This window comes from Folsomia candida, unplaced genomic scaffold, assembly GCF_002217175.1.
Source record: "Folsomia candida strain VU population unplaced genomic scaffold, ASM221717v1 Fcan01_Sc025, whole genome shotgun sequence".
NCBI lineage: Eukaryota > Metazoa > Arthropoda > Collembola > Entomobryomorpha > Isotomidae > Folsomia > Folsomia candida.
The window spans coordinates 439,110-457,644 of record NW_019091217.1 but is presented as its reverse complement, the minus strand read 5'-3'; the positions used below and the strand labels follow the sequence as shown (position 1 = coordinate 457,644).

Here is an 18,535-nt window from a genome sequence, read left to right as displayed (position 1 = left end):
CGTACGTACGTTCGAAACCTTGCCGACTGCTTGCTACATAAGTAAATACATACTCAAAGTATAGGGGAGCTGCATACGTATAAAAATATCGCAGTGTGTCCCACAATGGGCGAACTTATCACCCCAGAAGGAGGAGGAGAAGAACAAGTCTCATCGGTGAAAGTGAGTGAAAGTCAAGTTATTCTTTTGCTCCAAACTTTATCCCATTCTTGGTGATCCAGTGGGAGATGGGATTGGACAAAGCGAGCGAGCGAGTTCCAGGGAGCAGCAGCAAGGAGGCCAGCCGTCCTACGTATGTAGAGAGAAAGTTGGAAACGAATCAAATGATAATATGGATGAGTTGGAAATAAGTCGAATTCTTCGTTCTCCCATTTTCTGTAATTTCATTTTATTCAGTAGTTCTTGTTGGACTTGTGTAGCGTTGCTCTTTTGTAGCACAGCGCCGTACACATGCACACACGTTTACATTTATCCGTACATTACAGGACACATATATAATATATATTTATGTATATTTAGATTTACTATCCTCTCTGAGTAGATGATGAACTTAGAGTAAATATTAAATGAACGGGAAGTATGGATCTGTGCATAGTAGGTAAGTGAGTAGTAGTACGGGGGATATACATACTTATGATAACAATAGTCATGTAGTGGGGCCGGCTGCTTAAACTCTGTTACAATTAGTACACTTACTTATTTAAGGATTAGAGGTAAAAAGATATTATTGACAGTCGGGTTGCTTTGTATGGTTGTGTGTGTGTCGCATTTCTAACATAGTATTCTTATGTATGTAAGTAGCTGTTTGGTTTTTGGTTAGGTTACCCCGTTTCGTTTTCCTTTCAACTTTCTCCTCCTCGTATAAATCGGTTTACATTTTAAGAATAAGAAATATGTAGCTCAGCTCATCTTCAGCCTCTCTTCCGGCCGCGGATCAGTTCTAAACATGTATTAAATATGTGTAGCTTGCTTAAGTAGTTAGTTAGCTACGCAGGTAGTAATGACAAGGAGATATTTTACATGTAGGTACACACATTTACATATATCATCGTAACAAGTAGAGACTTTTGGGAGGGTGTACATACACACGTACGTACGCACGCTATCTTGTCATATCAAGTCAGTTTTGGTTTGGTTGGTTTTTGGTTATCTCTAGATAAGCTCCTAATATAGTATCATGAAACAGTTTGATCGTCATTCTCATCGCATCCTTCCACACATCACGAAAAACAAGACGGCTTTCCCATTTTCCCTGTACACACGTATAATCTACTCTTTTCCTCAACCAACCTTCTCCCTCTTCAATATTTATTCTCAAGTAATTAAAAAATTCAAGTGTTCAAAAACCAGTGATTTGTTACTCCATCGTGATTTCCTTACGGTTACCAATTTGTACTTGGACACCTCCGCCACCTCCGCCCATCAAAGCCCACCCTCACCCAAGTTTTAATGAAGGGCTCCATTTCACCCTCTCATTAGGATGGAGGAAAAGCTCTTTCGTTCTTTCCGCAATTAGGGAAAGGTTGAGGTCGGCTTCTTCCTCGTCTTCTCAGCACCAGAACATCAATCCCATTGTAATACTAACTCCTTCCCAGCCAAATTCCAACCTGTGCCATCACCCACATGACACAAACATAATGAAAATGTTAATAATATCATAAAGATAAAAATTTTACAACCAAGTTTATACGACTTGTTCATTGTGAAATAAAAAATACTTTCTGAGTAGTCCTTGTATCTCGAGGTGATCTTGTTGACGGCAACGCGAAGAGAATTATTTTGCAGTTTACTTTCCCCAGTGACAATAAAAATAACTGGATTTTTCTTCGAGTAATAATACGACGGTGGCTCGACACAGTTTTTCTGCCCGCGTACGTACGTACATAAAACAATGCACGAGGATGACGTAGAAATAATAAAGAGTAAAAGAATAAGGTAATTATGTAGAACAGGAAAAGAGAGCTCTCACAATTTGCATGCATTCCACTCTCGTCTCAAGTTTCACTTCTCACAGGTTTGACATACCACGTCCCACACAATCTGGAGAAAGCCTGTTATCTGGATCTCGTCTTGTGGGTGTGTAGGTAGGAAGGCTTTCTTTCACGTCTGGCCGCATTTTATTACTACTCACTAAATACATATTTACGAATCTAGCTTTCTCTCTTTCTGAAGGGAATCTCAGTTTTGTTAGCACACACACGTTTCCGTCTGTTTAGTTACCTGACACACACAATGCAACGTCCCACCAACATGTACACCCACCCACCCACGCAGGGGAAGAATATATAACCATACATGAGATGTTGCACTCTAGATAAGTAAGTATGTAGCAATTATTATACACTTAATCTAAACAGATGACACACTTACTTAAATACACTTATTACATCTTGTATATAGTTCTCTGCTAAAATGTCATGATGATTTTCCCAACTAATTTAATTACTTAGATTACAGTTTTCTTCGTCTCGTCCTCCTCCGCACTTGTACTTATTCGTAGCCCCTCCTCTTCTCCTACTCAAGAAGAGTCACCTTCTTTGGAATACAAATTGGTTACAAAAGTCCCACCTTTATTTCTACATAAATGTTAAATAACTCATCATATTTAATAACATGTAGCGTTGCGTTCAATCAGCTTACAAAAGGAATAATCTACTACGCTTAATTTGACATTTTACTTTTTCATGTTTTTTTATAAAATAATTTAAACACGCCAAAGAGCTTTTTTTCTTTGGTTGGTTGACAATGTTGATTGTGTTGGTTGGGTTGCATACAAAGTAGTGGGAATATTATTCTTTAGTTAAGAGGCTATGATTCGTCATCGCGCTTAGCTTACAGTTTATTGACTAAAGTAATGGTTGTAACATAGTAGAGTGTGGCATTATCTTCTTGCATACATTCACCATGCACTCTACATGTACGCAAATAGAGCTCTGGTTCGACACGGATGGTTCGAAGGAGGTTGGGAAAAGGCAAAGAAAAAATAAATGCTGAGGCAAGGATGCTATAAAAAAAGGTAATAAGTCTGAAAAAATTATTGGTTTCTCTTCTGCTAAATTATTCCTGGAATCTAAGGATAAGTATGAACCAACCATAATTACTTTTTGAGTTGGGTTTCACATTCCAGTTTACGTACTTGGAGCAATAACAATATCTCATTTTTCTCTAAACTGCGCTGACATGGCCGTGTTACGAAATGTAATGCAATCAATGGTACGCGAGGCGAGCAGGCTGATGACATTTATTACTTGTGACAATTTCAGACTGGTGGAAGAAAGGAAAGCCAAGTGACCACCCCACCAGCACCACCGCTGTCGCCACCAGGACGCTCTCTCAAGGGAGCTCAACTTTCATTTCAGGAGGAGAAGAGACAAGGACGACGACGACGTGTTTGGTTGGGGCTGATGAGAGGACAAGCAAGGAGAGAGAGTGAGAGTGAGAGAGAGAGTTTAGAAGACATAAAGCAAGAAAAGGTTGGGGATCAATCGGGGTGAAAGTGAAAGTAATAATAAGAAGAAGAAGGAGACGAGTTTGGAGGAAAATCATCCGCCCGCTGGCGTCATCTCGTCATGATGATGCTGATGAGAGCTCACTACATAGTCGCCATTATTCCGTTTCATGGGAAAACGCTGCATGCTATTAAATATTGAAAGGGATGGGATTAAATCATTCCGAAAGCTTGCATTTTATTCACTAAAAATAAAATGCATGACGCGCAGGAGATTTGCGAAGATGGTTTATGGTTTGTGCTCTGCTTGAGTTCATGGCATTTTAAAAATTGAATCAGTTTGTAAACTCTCTCTCGGGACGAATCACCCAAACTCTGTCCTTAAACCTAAATGGCCCTTCCTCTCCTCCTGTTTCCTCTCCGCTGCTTCGACACGGTGCAAAACTGCGGGTTGTGTAACGGGGGAAAACAGCATCATTCGGTATTGTTGTAAATAAGTAAGGACTTGAAAGCACCACCTCCGCCGACCTCACAAGCCTGCCACATACGGACGACGGAGAAGACGGAGAAGAAGGAGACTGGGATGGATTGAATAAAGGATCAAGTGCATTTTTTGGAGTCCTCGCAGCATAGTAATTTCTCTCCCGGCCCGTTAACTTTGCACCACCACACCTATTTATTTGCCCTTTTCTCCGGCTCCCTCCCTCCACCTCCTCCTCTCCCCAATTCATATTCAGGTCACATCCATCTCAACTTCTCATTTCCAACCCAACATACACAGACCTTCCACCACCACCACCACTCCTAACACCACCCATCCTCCTCCACCTCTCGCTCTCTCTCCTGCACAACCGGTGTCGCCTTATCGATCCGTCAACCATACAATCCTTGCAGCACCACCAGCAACCACCACAAAAATGAAATGAAAGCAGACAGGAATCCTTCAAACTGCTCCAACCGATCAAACCAACGAACCAACTTTCTTTCTTCCTTCCCCACAACGAGGCAACTTTCTCTTTGTTTTATTGGAAGGAGGGAGTGTGAGGAGATCGCAGTGGTGGAATCATATTAATTTTCATCTCCTCATCGTCCCCATCATCCCTCGCTCACCACCACCACCACCACCGCCAACTTCCTCTCACCGCCTCTTTTCTCCTCGAGGATCTTCAAGGGCACAGCGTCGTCGGTTATTTGACTGTCACTCCACTCACTCGAACAGTTTTCTCTCCTTTATTAAAGTGTGTTCAAGTGTGCAACCCAAAAGTGTCCATTAAATCCACTCTCTCATGGTGAGTCAGGAGAGGAGTTGCAAGAAATCTGGCAAACCCGGTGGGACAAGAGTCACCCGGGACTTGGGACTGGATGAAAATAATAATGCTTATAATGACACATCATCCTTCGATAATATGCAATTTATATGACCAAACCCACACACACACGGAGGCGGCCACTGCGGATGGAGGAAGATGAGGGGGAGCTCAGAAAGAGGAGATAAAACTACGACGGAGAAAGATTAAAGAGGAGAATTGTCTCTCCATTTCCGGTCTCTCTCTCTCATTTCCATCCCAACTTTGTGTCATTATGAAATGCGAGTGGAAAGGGGAGACCTGCTGGAGGTGGATGATCGAGAGAGAGAGCGGAGGAAGAGTACGAGAGACCAGATTCACCAGGCGGAGTACATAATACGCAGAATGGCACTGTTTGAATAAGCGGAGCAGGTTGGGTTGGTCAGAGGAAACTTTTTTCTTCCTCTCTGGGCTCATCTGACTACATGGAGAGAGAAAATAATGACGGGGATGAGAGGGTGGTCTGGTGGGACGGCGAGCTGGGCGACCGGCCGGTGGTGGTGGTTTATGGCCCTGGAGAAATTCTAGTGGCGTGGCGAGATCAAAGGATAAGTCATCTGATTGTCTCTGGGACTCAATTGATTTGGGAGCTGGGGATTCGGGGAGAGAGAGAGAAAGTAAGAAAGCAGAGAGAGAGAGAGAATTGGAGGGATCAAATTGGTGGAGATCAAGCCCGTCTTCTCCTTATCATCATTTTTCGAGGTGAGTGCATGAGCTTCACTCTGATGGACACGGCCTGGAATGAGACCGAGAAAAGCGACCTCGGAACTAATGGCTATTTGGGAAATGAAACACTTTTTAATCAATAATGGTCACCACCACACCGCACCCATCTCATTCCGCACTTGGGTCACGACTCCCCTCTCGCTCGCCCTCCCAGCAGGACAAAGACAATCAATCCACTTTTCATTACTTTCCTCCTCACTTTCACCACCTTTCTTCCTACTCGTTTATTGCCTACCAGTTTGCCCACGTGCTACCCCTTCAACCACCACCGCCGCCATGTTGACTCAACTCCAGTTAACCCATTCCCTCGAAAGTAAAGTCTTACACAACAACAACAACATCTTGGTTTTAAAAAGCTTACACAACGTCCCTTTGCCAACATCTTGAGCTACGAAGGATGACAAATTATCGTCCAGAAGGACAATTGAGTAACAAATTTCTCACAGGAGAGGAGTGACGCCCACTCGCTCCCTGTTTTTCATTTTCCGGAGCCATCATCAAGGCCCCTCATGCCGGAGGTGAACTGCGTTTCTTTTGTTTTTCCACTCGGATTACTTGGTGTGATCATTACTTCGTGTTAAAAAGAGACATTGAAATCCTAGTGGAAACTTTCACCTGTTGTTTTAACCCGAGAGAGGAGTCCAGCAGGAGTTGGATTAGTGTGTCCTCCTGTCCGTCCCACCAACAACCTGTCCATTTTCCCATGTTCATCACCATCATCATCACCACCACCACGAAGGAAGGAAGGAGCGAGCGAAGGTTCCCCCATCGCAGGAACCATGTCGCAGTTAATCTCTTTGGAGCCAGCCAGCTTCCAAGAATTCCATCAATCAGCCAAGTAATTGTTTAAGACTGGTGTCCGTTCCTGGATTGGGTGGGTAGTGATGCAGCTGTAGCTTTCTCTCACCACTTTCTCCTCTTTGTGGGCAAAGAAATGCTGGGGCAGAGCGGAAAAATCTCCATTTTGAAGGGAGAGGAATAAAATAAACCGTCCCAACGAACCGTATCTCTCAGCAGCACCACCACCACCACGCATCCAAACCCATTAGGGCTGATAATATCGGATGGATGGAACTCGAATAAAAAACCAAGTGGGAAAAGAATTAATTTACACACGAACGACCACGCCATCAACTTGGAGCTCTACTGGAGAGAAGAACAGATCAAGGTTTGCTTCGTCGGTCCGTTGGTGAGTCAAGTAAGTGGGGAGTTTTATTTTCGCATGGTGATGTGCAATGAAATCCTGGTGGTGGTGCGGTCCGGAGAAAACGCTCGCCCCAAAAACCACATTCGACCAAATGCCAGCACTACAATACGTGTGTTCCCTCCTGCTCGAGATGAGATGCTGACGTGTTGCATGTCATTCAGCTCCTGGTTTGTGCTGATGGTGCTCTTGTTGGTTATGTGTTGTGTACGTATGGATGTAGTAGATCAGTTCTGGGAGGGTTTTTACGGTGGTGAAGACCTTGAAGTCCTGCCCAACATCTACTCCTCTAGCTCCTAACACGTGGAGGTGAGGCAGGTCTGTCGACCAGTCAGCCAGGTGAAAGTGGAAGTTCTTGGAGCGAGTAAATTTAAAGATGTTCCTCATGAAAGTGCATTTTTTGGGGAGGTTGGAGCGCACTGGAGCCGACTAATTCTCCTCCAGACATCTCTATCCAGCCAGCTTGCATCGATCCTAATCAAGCACCACTGCAAGCGCTGGACCTTACGGGCCTGCTCCTGCATGTCCATCGATAAATACTTCATTTACCAAATGGCTTAATTCCTGACTCTCTCCTCATTATTACCTTTCTTCCTTTCTTTCTTACGGCATTCAGACACCTACACGAGTTTAGAGTCGGGGAATTAATTCCAAAAAATACATTCTCCCCTTTCTCTCACTTCTCCAACATTTGTACTACATCCACTTCACACACTTTGGCTAATGAAAGAAGTAAATTCGAATTGGGAATAACGGCGTCGACGACGATGACGACTCGTAGAAAAAAGTGGAACAACTTTTTCAAACTTTCTGTTGGTTGGTTGGTCTGGAATGATTACGGAATTAGGTGGGCAGGCAGGCAGGCAGGCAGGCAGGGCACACTAGGCGAAGGGAAAAAGTTTTCTCTTGATTAAAAAATGGGAAATGTCTCTTTTTCCTTAATCTGATTCCTTCCACCGTCTCAATCTCGTCACAGGAGAGGTAAATAAGTAGAAGAACTTTCCTCAAGGACTGCCCACCCATCATCCAATCCTACCACCCACCCACCCACATCACTTCACTTTACATCAACTAATCTCCCTCCTCCCTGAGAGGAGATACCAGGCCGAACGAGGTCCATGGGCCAGCGATGGAAGAAATATGACGTACGTACGTACATCCCCGATAAGCGACTTAACATGACAGGAGAACACTGGGCCAAGAAGAAGAAGAAGCAGAAGAAGAGAGATGTGGGTCAGCTTCTGCACCACTTAATAAATTCGAGCTGACAGGAGATGTGGTAAAAGTCATTTTTTACGGGAAAAAACAGGTCAATTATAGAACGGGCGCGCGGGATTACAATTATGCAACTTTTAACCTTTCCAATTTCAGTGGGTGTTACACAGCTTTCTTTTTTCCTAAAGTGTGGAATGGTCACTTTCTCTCCCATTATGATAAGTCTTTGCACACAGAAATACTTAATACTCGTCATCAGTACTCGCCCCACTCCCATTTGGTTGTGACGTGGAAAAATATATAAGCACACAATTGTTTGATAAGCAAGCAGGTAACTTCTTATACTAACTACCGTCTCACTCATCCGTTACAGAACCACCCAATTTTCCCTGCCTGCCAAATACGAAGAAATCTTGTAGTTAGCAATTAATGAATTAATCGTAATAATATTTAAGCTTCTTTTTTGGGTACAGAGGTATTTATGCCTTAAGAGAGATTAAGAGAGTCTTTTGATCACATGGGTGGTTTTTCTTCCATTCTAAATATTTAAACTGGGTCGTACGTAGGAGAAGAACGTCAAGTATTACAGAAAAAGTGGGTGGTTTAGGTTTGGTTTTGGTTGCTGAGGAGGAGGATGCTGCCTTCTGCTCTCGTTAGACGTAGGACTGCGTGTTATTTTTCCTGGGGAAGAGGAACACGCACTGAATCGTCTCCTTGAAGGCGTCCCTGAAGTCTCGGTTGAAATAAGCATAAATTATCGGGTTCAGAGTGCTGTTGAAGTACCCAATCCAGAACATCGTTTGTACCAACCACTCGGGGGACGTGAACTTGAGGAGGGAAGATACCATGTACCAGGTGAAAAACGGGACCCAACATGCCACGAAGGTTCCCATTATTATCCCTGCAAAACCAATAAAAAACGGTCTCGATTACAACATTTTATAACAAATATTCATTTAAACAATAAACATAAACACTTTCTACATTAAGTGATTAGTAGGTCAAACTCTTTAAAGGGAACAAGAGTTTTTTGTCTGTTCGATTTTAACTATGATGAATCTTAAGAGTTTAAAGTTTTTTTTTTAATTCTGTTTTCGTGGATCGACATATTTATGAGGTCGCAGTCGCAAATGGGAAAAGACCCGTATTTCATGAAGATTGGGTATATCGTTCGAAGGTCTGCTCAATGGATGAGTAACTATCCAGACACTTAGGGGTCTGCTCTCTCGTTAAGTCAAGGGATGTGGCTAATGACCAGTTTTCGTCATCGTTGAACAGACAATTTTTGTTACGCTTGTTCCCCGTGGTGGTTTATATCTGATCGGTTTGGTTTATTGCTCAGGAAGTACAGGCGGGTAGGGAAAGGAGTGAAGGAAGCATAATATGGATTCATCTCTCGGTTATTGCCTGTTGCTTTCACTTTCCAAGTCGGCCATCGAGGGGAGAAAGTGAAGATGCGGACGGAGCGAGGAGAGGGAGACGAGGGTGGGAATGGGCCCTTAAACTCCTCGTTATGCGAGTACTGTTCTGGCGAAACCGACAACACCTGCTGGTCGGCTCATCCTCTCGCTTTATCCCTCACAGCACTTTCCCCACACGAGTGCGAGCGAAGGAATTTATGGAATTCATTCACCCATCAACGACCGCCACCACCACCACAAACTCCATTTCACGAGGAATCCATAACAGTCGGATTGGCAGCAATCCCATTCGTATCCACGTACATACTCCCGTACTGCATATGAACTGTAAGCTTGGATTTGGAAAATCTAGTGCTTTCACTGTTAGGTAAAAGGCGTGGGAACTGGCACGACAATCGGACAATGTGCACACCCCGCGTTCGAACAGAGCACAATCTCTCCAGATGACATCCTCATCTTCAATCTGCTGGTAAAAGTTGGTCGATCTCACCACCACCGACGACCGCATCCCAATTCTCGGGAACAGAAATCAGCTTTCTTCATCCTTCAACTCTTTTGTGGCTCCCATTTTAAAATTTCAAATGCGAGCTGCACCACCACCACACATATCTCGTACACCTCGCACTTTCATACTCCTCTCTCCACATGACGTGGCAGCGTCTCGTTGCTGCTGCTGGAATTGAAAAGTCGACTCAACGTGTCATCATCATCATTCTGCCCGCACGCCACGACCGTCCTCTTTCTCTCATCCAATCCAATCCACCTCCGTAATGGGATTCATTCTTCCCCAGTGAAGGTTGCGAAATGCTCACTGTTGTGAGAACACAACAACCACAACAAGAGCACATCCAGGGCAAACAAGACTGACAAGGAACCACGCCCACTCGCCACCAGAAAGACAACTGCTCTCCAAAAAACAACACGGAAACAAACAATGTGACGTGGTAAGTTTGTTCATCAGGATTTCTGCGAACTACGCAGCTGAGACTGCCCACTCTCACATGATCCCACCAAGACAGGGAGGAAGGCGAACAAGTTAATGAGATGTGGAGACGACAGGTGCAACGGTGCTTATTATTATCGCGGACGTGCTACGTGCCCACAAGCCACACCAGCCACCAGTGAGTGAGGAGGACGAGGCTTTCCTATCCGTGGCCACCCTCGTCATCGGCTGTAACCAGTTATTACATCTGAATGAAGCAGCATCAAAGTTGAGCGAATGCAATAAATTAGGGAGAGTCTGAGAGAAAGTGGATACTTTTTTGAGGTGGATGTCGCGAAAATAGGAAAGAAATGGAGAAAGTCGCTGTCTCCACAAATATTTGTCTTGTCCCTCATTAACTCGGGTAAATAGCGAGTATGACGACATGAATTTCAAAGACGATGGTTCCTGGTTACTTGGAATGTATGTACGTACGTTCGCAGGAACACATGTATGCTCGTCAGCTAATTTAATATCATGAACTCACATCAGATACTCACGGAGCGCACGATATGGTATCTTTATAAGTAAACTAATAGAAATAAGCATATAAACCTCAACAGCAGCCAAAATTCAAAGGATGCAGGGAATTGGAAGATCAAAACTCGCTTCTGCTGCTGCTGCTCTGTGTTTGTCAACTTGACGATAACAAATATCCGAGAAGAAAATGAGACAGAGCTGCTGCTGCTTCAGCCCAATTCGCAACTTTATGATACAGAGAGAGAGAGGAGACGAGTATGAAATCAAGTTTTTGGGAAAATGAGCGCAGAGAAGCAATAAAGCAGTTAAAAGTGTCCATCCAACTTCCTCCCGTTCGTTCCACCCCGTCTCATTCGAAAATGATATTTTGGCAGAGAATGGATCCGACTGTGATGCAGTCTCGGAAGGAGGCAGGCTGAAAGGGAATTACACACACCCGAATTACAGCAGGCGAAGGCTCTCTCACGGTCATTTGCCTACATATGAAGCAGCAGACGTAAGAAGATGTTGACAGATTAAACAAATTTTTCCTCGAGCAGTGGCAGCTGCGTTTCCCTCAATTCAAATCTTCTCTCTCTCTCTCTTTTCAACTTCCGACGACAAAGTCTGCTCTTCTTTCCTGTCTACGTGGTATTATTCTGCAGCTCAACGTGGTAGTAAATATGGGCGTTTATAAATAAGTGGGCCGTGTTGTTGGCACGTCTTCATTAAATTGTGACGTGAGGCGGAATAGAGAGAGAGAGGTAAGTGAAATCCAATTCATTTTTCCAACCTCACCACCCAGCTCGAAATAATCAACTCCAATTCGCGAGTAACGGGGTCGAGTGGTCTCAAAAACCAACCCCACGGTCAACTAACTCCTCGCTTTCTCCGCCACCACGGCCCACTGCATTCCTAATCCAACCCAGTTTAGCGTCCATGCCGATTATTTGTGCATGTCCCACTGCTTACGGACGGTCGTTGGTGTGATGTTGGTCCTGCTCCATTCCTCCGGCTCGTGGCTCCATATATATTTTTATATTTTATGCATGGTATTTTGTGGGCGGTGGTGGTGGCTCTTTATCATTTTGTGATTCATGACATGCATATATTCATTATCATCCGCCTCGTGTGGGAGCCATGCTTTCTCTGCATGCTCCAACAAGGCCTGAGTTGCGAGAGATTCGTTCCATCCACACGGGGAGAATTTGAAGGGCCAATTACGCCCCACACAAGCGACTGGTGCTCCTCGTGCCACTTTCTCCGTGTCGGACAGAGTTCAGAGAGTGTATACCTTGGCAGCATCGAGTCAACTGAGGCGAGCTGACTTTCTCGTGATAATGATGACACTGATTATTGTCTGACTCTCCCATTTTGAGAGAGAGGCACACTCGGCAGGAGGAGCAGCGGAGACGACGGCACGGCAGCCGAGGAGCGCACCCGCTTTCATTAAAGTGTCAATTAGACAAGATTTGATTTGTGAGAGGACAACGGGATTGGGAGTGATGGGTGGTAAAGAGCAATTAGAGAGGAAAACACATTAGCACACAATCAGCATCATCGTCTTCTCATCCAGGACTTACCCAGGGTTCGGGCAGCTTTGTGCTCGTGCTTCCACTTCTGCTGCGACTTGTTGTCACAGACGGCCGTCGACGTGGAACCTGTGTCAAAGAGAGAGAACAACATTTCAAAACGTACTCACCACCACCAACGACATGGCCGCTGCTCAACCCTCCGTCGTCCCTGCTTCCAGAGCAATTTCATGGCTCTAATTATTCTGGAAGCCCAACGACGAAGAGCAAAATAATCAAATTAATAAAGTATTTACAAGCGTCGCTCCTCATGCTCATAATAACAATAATAATAAAATAGTAATAGTAATAATAATGCACTCGCATTTAGTTGTAAAATAATTATACAGCAAAATGATAAGTCCACTCGTGCTCAAAATCATAGAATCAAAATATCTCTCGCAGAATTAAGGGTGACCCAACACTCAAAAAGCCAAAAAAAGAGATATGTATGAGTCCCAATTAATTATTTTTGCAGTACCAATCAACACATTCGATGCGATGTCATCCTGGGCATAGTGAACACATAATAAAATGCATGGTGGTAATATTGGGCGAGGGGTTTATGTGTAGACATGCAGCCACTGGGCGCATGGGGAGGATGGTGGAGATATGTACATGGACTCCATTTGTCTTGTCATGGTGTCATTATTAGGATGTCAAAAGTGATCCCATTTATCCCTTCCGTCCCCGCCGACCCGCTCCTGCTCGCTGCAGAGTGGAGGGAGATAAGTAGGAGAGTAAACTATTAACCTTTAAGTGAGGAGCCATTTGGGCGATTGAATGTGAGCCCGTCGCGAAACAGACGAGTTCTTGGAACGATGTGGATGATGAAGAGTGACCTTTCCTGCCTCACCAACAAACGCACCCTTGCATAAGCATCTACATATATGCGCTATATGTGTATGCAGATATTGTGGAGGCAAGGCAGGTGGATTCCTATGCTTTCTCCTCATGTTTCCTGCCAATGATGATTTATTATGATTTGGTGCTGGAGGCTGGGAGGGTGATGTGCGGTGTCTCTCTCGCAGTGCGTTAATTCCACTTCCTCCCTTGTCAACGGTTTCCTTCCGCTGAGGAGGAAGAGAGGAAACCCTTCATCAACAAAGCTCTCTCTCGCCAAACTCCATTCTTCTTGCCCCTGTCACTCCGGCCTTGCGATGGTGGCGATGGTGGTGGTGGCAGCGGAGAAAGCAGGACAATGGGAACACAGGAGGGGGCACTACACCACCCAGCCCAGCCAAGAGAGGACAACACAATGAAATCCACTGCTTACCACTAGGCTGCAGAGAGGAGGGAATTCCACAGGTTCCTCTCTCTCATCCTTTCCCCACACCAAAACAAATTCCGACAACCTACTTATTTTTATGGATGCACACACTGTCATCCAGATCTGGACTTTCTGGCGGCCTTGACTTTTTGCCTGTCCCTCGCTGACATTGTGTCGGATTACGTGAGCGAGAAAGTTGCTGGAGTTGGTGGATCGGTACTTTAGCAAGTAGCTATCTGACCATGACCTGGTGGGACCACACCCACTCGTGCTCCTACTACATGAGCATACTTGGTTTGGTGATCTGATGAAGGTGGATATGTGCAGGGGAGCGTGTCAGGATTTATTCGAGACCTTGGGCCGACCGAGCGTGAAAGTGGAGAAAGTTTGAGGGAGGAAAAGAGTTCTGGTGCCCATTTGACAGCCCACTTTTTGACATGGCTCCCATTACGTCTTGCAAAAAGAAGACTCACCCGCCGCCGAACGACGTAGACGACGTAGCACGGCCCCAACCCCACCACGGCAACTAACCTCTCCTCCCAAGCCCATACAATGTCTCATCAAACGAGGGAAAATAATATAATGGGCCCCACCACTACCACCACCACCGATGCTGCTTGGCTGTCTCGAGGAGAAAGTACTGATGATGAAGCTCTTTTTTCCGAAGTGGGGTGGAAAAGTGACAAGTGCTCGACTTTTGGTGGGGCAGGCGGAGAGGAGCATGGTGTAAATGTCAGATTTTTTGCTTCAGAATCGGATAAAAGAAGGAAACGGTCAATTAAGCCGCTTGCTCATTGAATCCAAGTGTGGAGACGTCCCGAGAGGGTGGTTACTCCACCCGGTATACATACATATGGCAGCCAGAAAGCTTAGGCAACTGTCCGCTCATAGCTATGTACATACATACGTGGATATGCTACATATTGGGCATATTTTGTGCGAATGCCTGTCGTCCCGTCCAGCAGAGTTCTTCCCAACCCATGCTGCCCTTCACTTCCTTTTCCTTTCCTTGGGCGGCGGATGCCATTATTTCAGGAGAGATGTTACACAAGCCAAGGTCCAGTCTCATCCGCCAGAGCACTGTAACGACCCATTTTACTCTCCAACGCGTGACGATGATGACGATGATGATAACCGGATGCGAGGCAGCCTGATAACCCACATACAACCTGCATTACTCCATCATGCCCTAATTTTGGGCGTTATTAAATTTCTCGTCCTTTTCTTGGCCTCTGTCGTCTTTTTACTTCTCTCCCACGAGCAGGAGGTGCGGACACAAGTCTTCCCTTGCTCCCGGTAGGCAACTCCCACGGACCTGGTGAACAATGCGATAAACCTTGAGTCGAGTGAAAGCATTTGCGGAGATGAGAGGACTCTTGTCTGCATGTGTGGAGCCGTTGTTGCGATAAATACCTCATCATCGTCGTCGTCGTCGTCGTCGTCCCAAAGCTAAATGTAGCTGCTCCTCCTCTCTCCACTCTCAAGAGGCGTCCAAGGTCCCTCGCCACCCTTTGCGGATTATGCATGCAGAAGAATGGGAACCTGTGCGAGAGTATTATTACCTCCGAGACGGGAGCAGGGGGAAGGAGAGAAAGAGGAGGAAAAGGAAGGCATGCTATAATTCCCACCCATGCGAAAGACATTTTCAGGCTATTTCACTTTATTTATGGAGCAGGAATCGATCTCCATCCAAGCAATAAAATAAATGTGAATAAACCAGAAACATCCAACTTCAACTTTGCATCCCTCCCTCCCTCGCTCGCTCTCTCTTTATTGAGCCAAGAAGTTGTACGAGTAGTCGGAGGACAAAGGTGCATATTCTCTCCTTCTTTTCTGCAGGGAGGGATGCGAAATCGCGAGAGAGATGCGAAGGAGGATTCCACCATCCGAAATAAGAAATTGATTCCTTTATCTTTATGTCATAACAAAAACTCATTACATTCCCATCCACTCGCAGCCTAGTTCCATAGCCCGATATCGTCCATAGCCATATCGCATAGATGCGTGCTCTGTAGGAGGACGAGCATGTAGGAGGAGGCAAGTTGAATACGCTTTGCTCTGAAAGAAGAAGGGGATGACAAAAAGATTTAAATAAATTCCTCGCTTCCCATTCCGTGGAGCAAGGTAGGTGGATGGATCTTGCACATATGCACATAAAAAATGTCCTCTCAAAGGCTGTAGAACAAGAAATAGAATCATTCCAGACAGGAGACGTTAGAAGAAACGTCACAAATTTGGTGAGCCAACCTTTCAAAGAAATTTTTATTATTATTTGCCATTTCAACTTTCAAAGCATTTTCATCCTTTTCACAATATATCAACATTGCAGTGTGTGCTTGAGTGTGTGCCGCAGGAGCTGAGTTATTTTATTTCTTATAGACGAGAGAAAGAGGAGGAGGAGGGGATCTGGTCCAACTTATTCTTTGTCATCATCATAGTGCGATCATGGCCGTGGTGGTGGGGATGCAACCATCTTTTTTGCTGCTCCAAAGTCAGACAGATAAATCCTATTGCCATCTCCTCCTCCTCCTCAACAAGGCCTACGTATTCCACAGTTTAACCAGCAACGTGGAACTTTTGGAACTTCAGAACATTGAGCATTTCTCCAAGCGGTTCAACTGCAGGAGCAGAAAAAGTGCTCATTCATCCGCAGATGTTGGAGCAAGCCTGCCATCCAGCTCGACTGGCTGGACAGGAAGTGAAAGGATTTCTCCCTCCGCGAGAGAGGTGCGATGTGTGGATGCTCACCGTCTGTAAATCATGCTCCTTTTTTGCACTGCTTCCTGCACCTCCTGCCCCACATTGTCCCCAACGGCAGCGTGGCGGCATGCGAAAGTCATGAGGAGGAGTTTATGCGGACGGTTCGGAAGTGAAAGTTACGTGAGTGCGATGAGCATATGGGAAGGCAGCCCTTTCCATAAAAACTGTGCAATTTATGACCAAGAAATAATGAAATTTTATGCACTGGTTTCACAACCTGGCATGACACAAATGTCGGCCTGTTTCCTGCCATCTAATCCTTCACTTTTTAGCCTCCTCCTCCTCTACGTGTGTGTATGGCCATGTAAAGCTTGAAAGGAGCAGATTGGGGGGAGCACCTGTAAATAAAGTGACCTTTTGCCCAAGATTTGTTATGCCATGTTCACAAAAGAGGGAGGAAATGAGAGAGAGCGAGTAATAATGGGACTAATGGGATTTAATCCTTTCTGGCTACATTCTCCTCCTGCGGGAATTTATCAATGAGTCGCTCTCTCTCTCTCCGCAGTCCATTGTCTATCGCCAACAAGAGGAACAACCAAGTGAGATTTGCTCCTAGGACGGAATTGCCAACTGCACTAAACCCTCAAACGATGTATCAAAGGATATCGCAACGACCGTATCCACGGAGGCAGGCGACGTGACACGAGGCGTCGTGGTGCCAATATCTGGATGGTCTGGCAATAAGCAGTTGGCATTTAATTCGGCATACATTCCTGGATGGAGGGAGGGAGGCAGGCAGGCAGGCGGCGGAGAAAGTCATGAGGTTCGAGGGATGGGAAAGCGTGTGGGCGTAGGATGAAACTTGTCCTACAACACGCGACCCATCAGCTCAACTGTCCAACGCCAGCATCAAACGAAATCCAAGTTCAAATGCACACACAGATCATTTGCTTATCAACAACTTCTTCCTCGCTCTCTTTGGCCGTGTCACGTCACTCTCACAAAAGGCAGCAGGATCATCATCTCGTCATACCCATGTCATAATCAGGCACAGCAATGTATCCAGCCCACTACGCGCTCGCCCAGTCGCCCGCCGCTAACCACCCACCCACCCCAATCAGAAACACATTTCTTTCTTCTTCTTCTTCTTTCTTTTCTAAGTCCGGTGACAGTTTCCTTTCGTGGAAGTAATTGAAGAATGTTGCAGAATTGGCAAAGGAGTGTGGCCCCGAGCCATAAATTTGCTTGGAGAGAGCGAAGCATGGGAGAAAGAGAGCGAGAATTCTGGCTGCTACTTCAGCTCGGAGAAAACAACCGGAAGTTCTCGTCATCGATTTTGGGCTCCATTCTGCACACACAGGCAGCAGCGGCATGCAGGCTTCCACCACCACGAATACCTCCACTTATTAAATGCTCTTGGCTATCTCACTAATAAATGGGCCCCCGCACACACACACACCGGGCTGGCTGGCTACTCCTCCATGCATGTACGTGGCCCGTGAGAAAGCCCTCCTAGAACTCTGCCAATTGGCAACTTCTTCTGAAATGTGACACGGCCTCGACAAAGGTACAACTGGACTGGCTGTGCATGCAGCATATCCACCTCTGCTGCTGCTGCTGAGCTGAAACCTGGTCTCCTAATCTCTTTCTTATTCGCCCCCGACTTTCACTCTCTCCCTCGAATGCCACGCTAAGAAACAAACGCATTCATGGCGTGGAAATACGAAAGGTCATGAGTACGGCCAACACAGTGCTTAATCAGGACCAACAAACTCTATGCATGCATAACTACGAGGAGTTCTCAGGCTAAAAATATGCCATGAATGAGTTGGTAGATAAATGTATTGACCTGTACGAAGGATAAGCTAACCTTATACGCCATGAGTCCATCTCATGCAACGTCAGAATGTTGAACCCCAACCCAGCTCATTATTTCGGACAGGAGAAGGAGCACCAAGTGGAAGAAAGGTGACTATATAAATATTTTACGTGCTCGGCCAGATTTGCTTAATCTGTTCCCCTGAGGAGTGTGTGTGCAGAGCCGAGCGGGTTGGTGGGTGAGGAAGATTGATGAACATGTTGCAAAGAAGCAGAGATGAGAAGGTCTGCATAACTGGTTTCGTTCCGTGGGGATTGATTGATCATCTCGAGAAGAGTTTGTCTTGTCCCACACAATTATTCCTCCCGTCCTCA

General features: G+C 45.5%; 1 protein-coding gene across 3 annotated transcripts in view; it reads right to left on the bottom strand.

Annotated features, from left to right (window-relative positions):
- Positions 1 to 366: 366 nt before the first annotated feature.
- Positions 367 to 18,535, bottom strand: part of LOC110859210 (octopamine receptor beta-3R) — a 62,241-nt gene continuing 44,072 nt past the window's right edge. For all 3 annotated transcript variants that reach the window (XM_035859454.1, XM_022108095.2, XM_022108094.2), the window contains exons 11-12: positions 12,385 to 12,462; positions 367 to 8,840 (exon numbers count right to left, since the gene is read on the bottom strand). In XM_035859454.1, the coding sequence (XP_035715347.1) occupies positions 8,593 to 8,840; positions 12,385 to 12,462 (326 nt within the window). In that variant the 3' untranslated portion in view covers positions 367 to 8,592. The remainder of the gene's footprint in view (positions 8,841 to 12,384; positions 12,463 to 18,535) is intronic.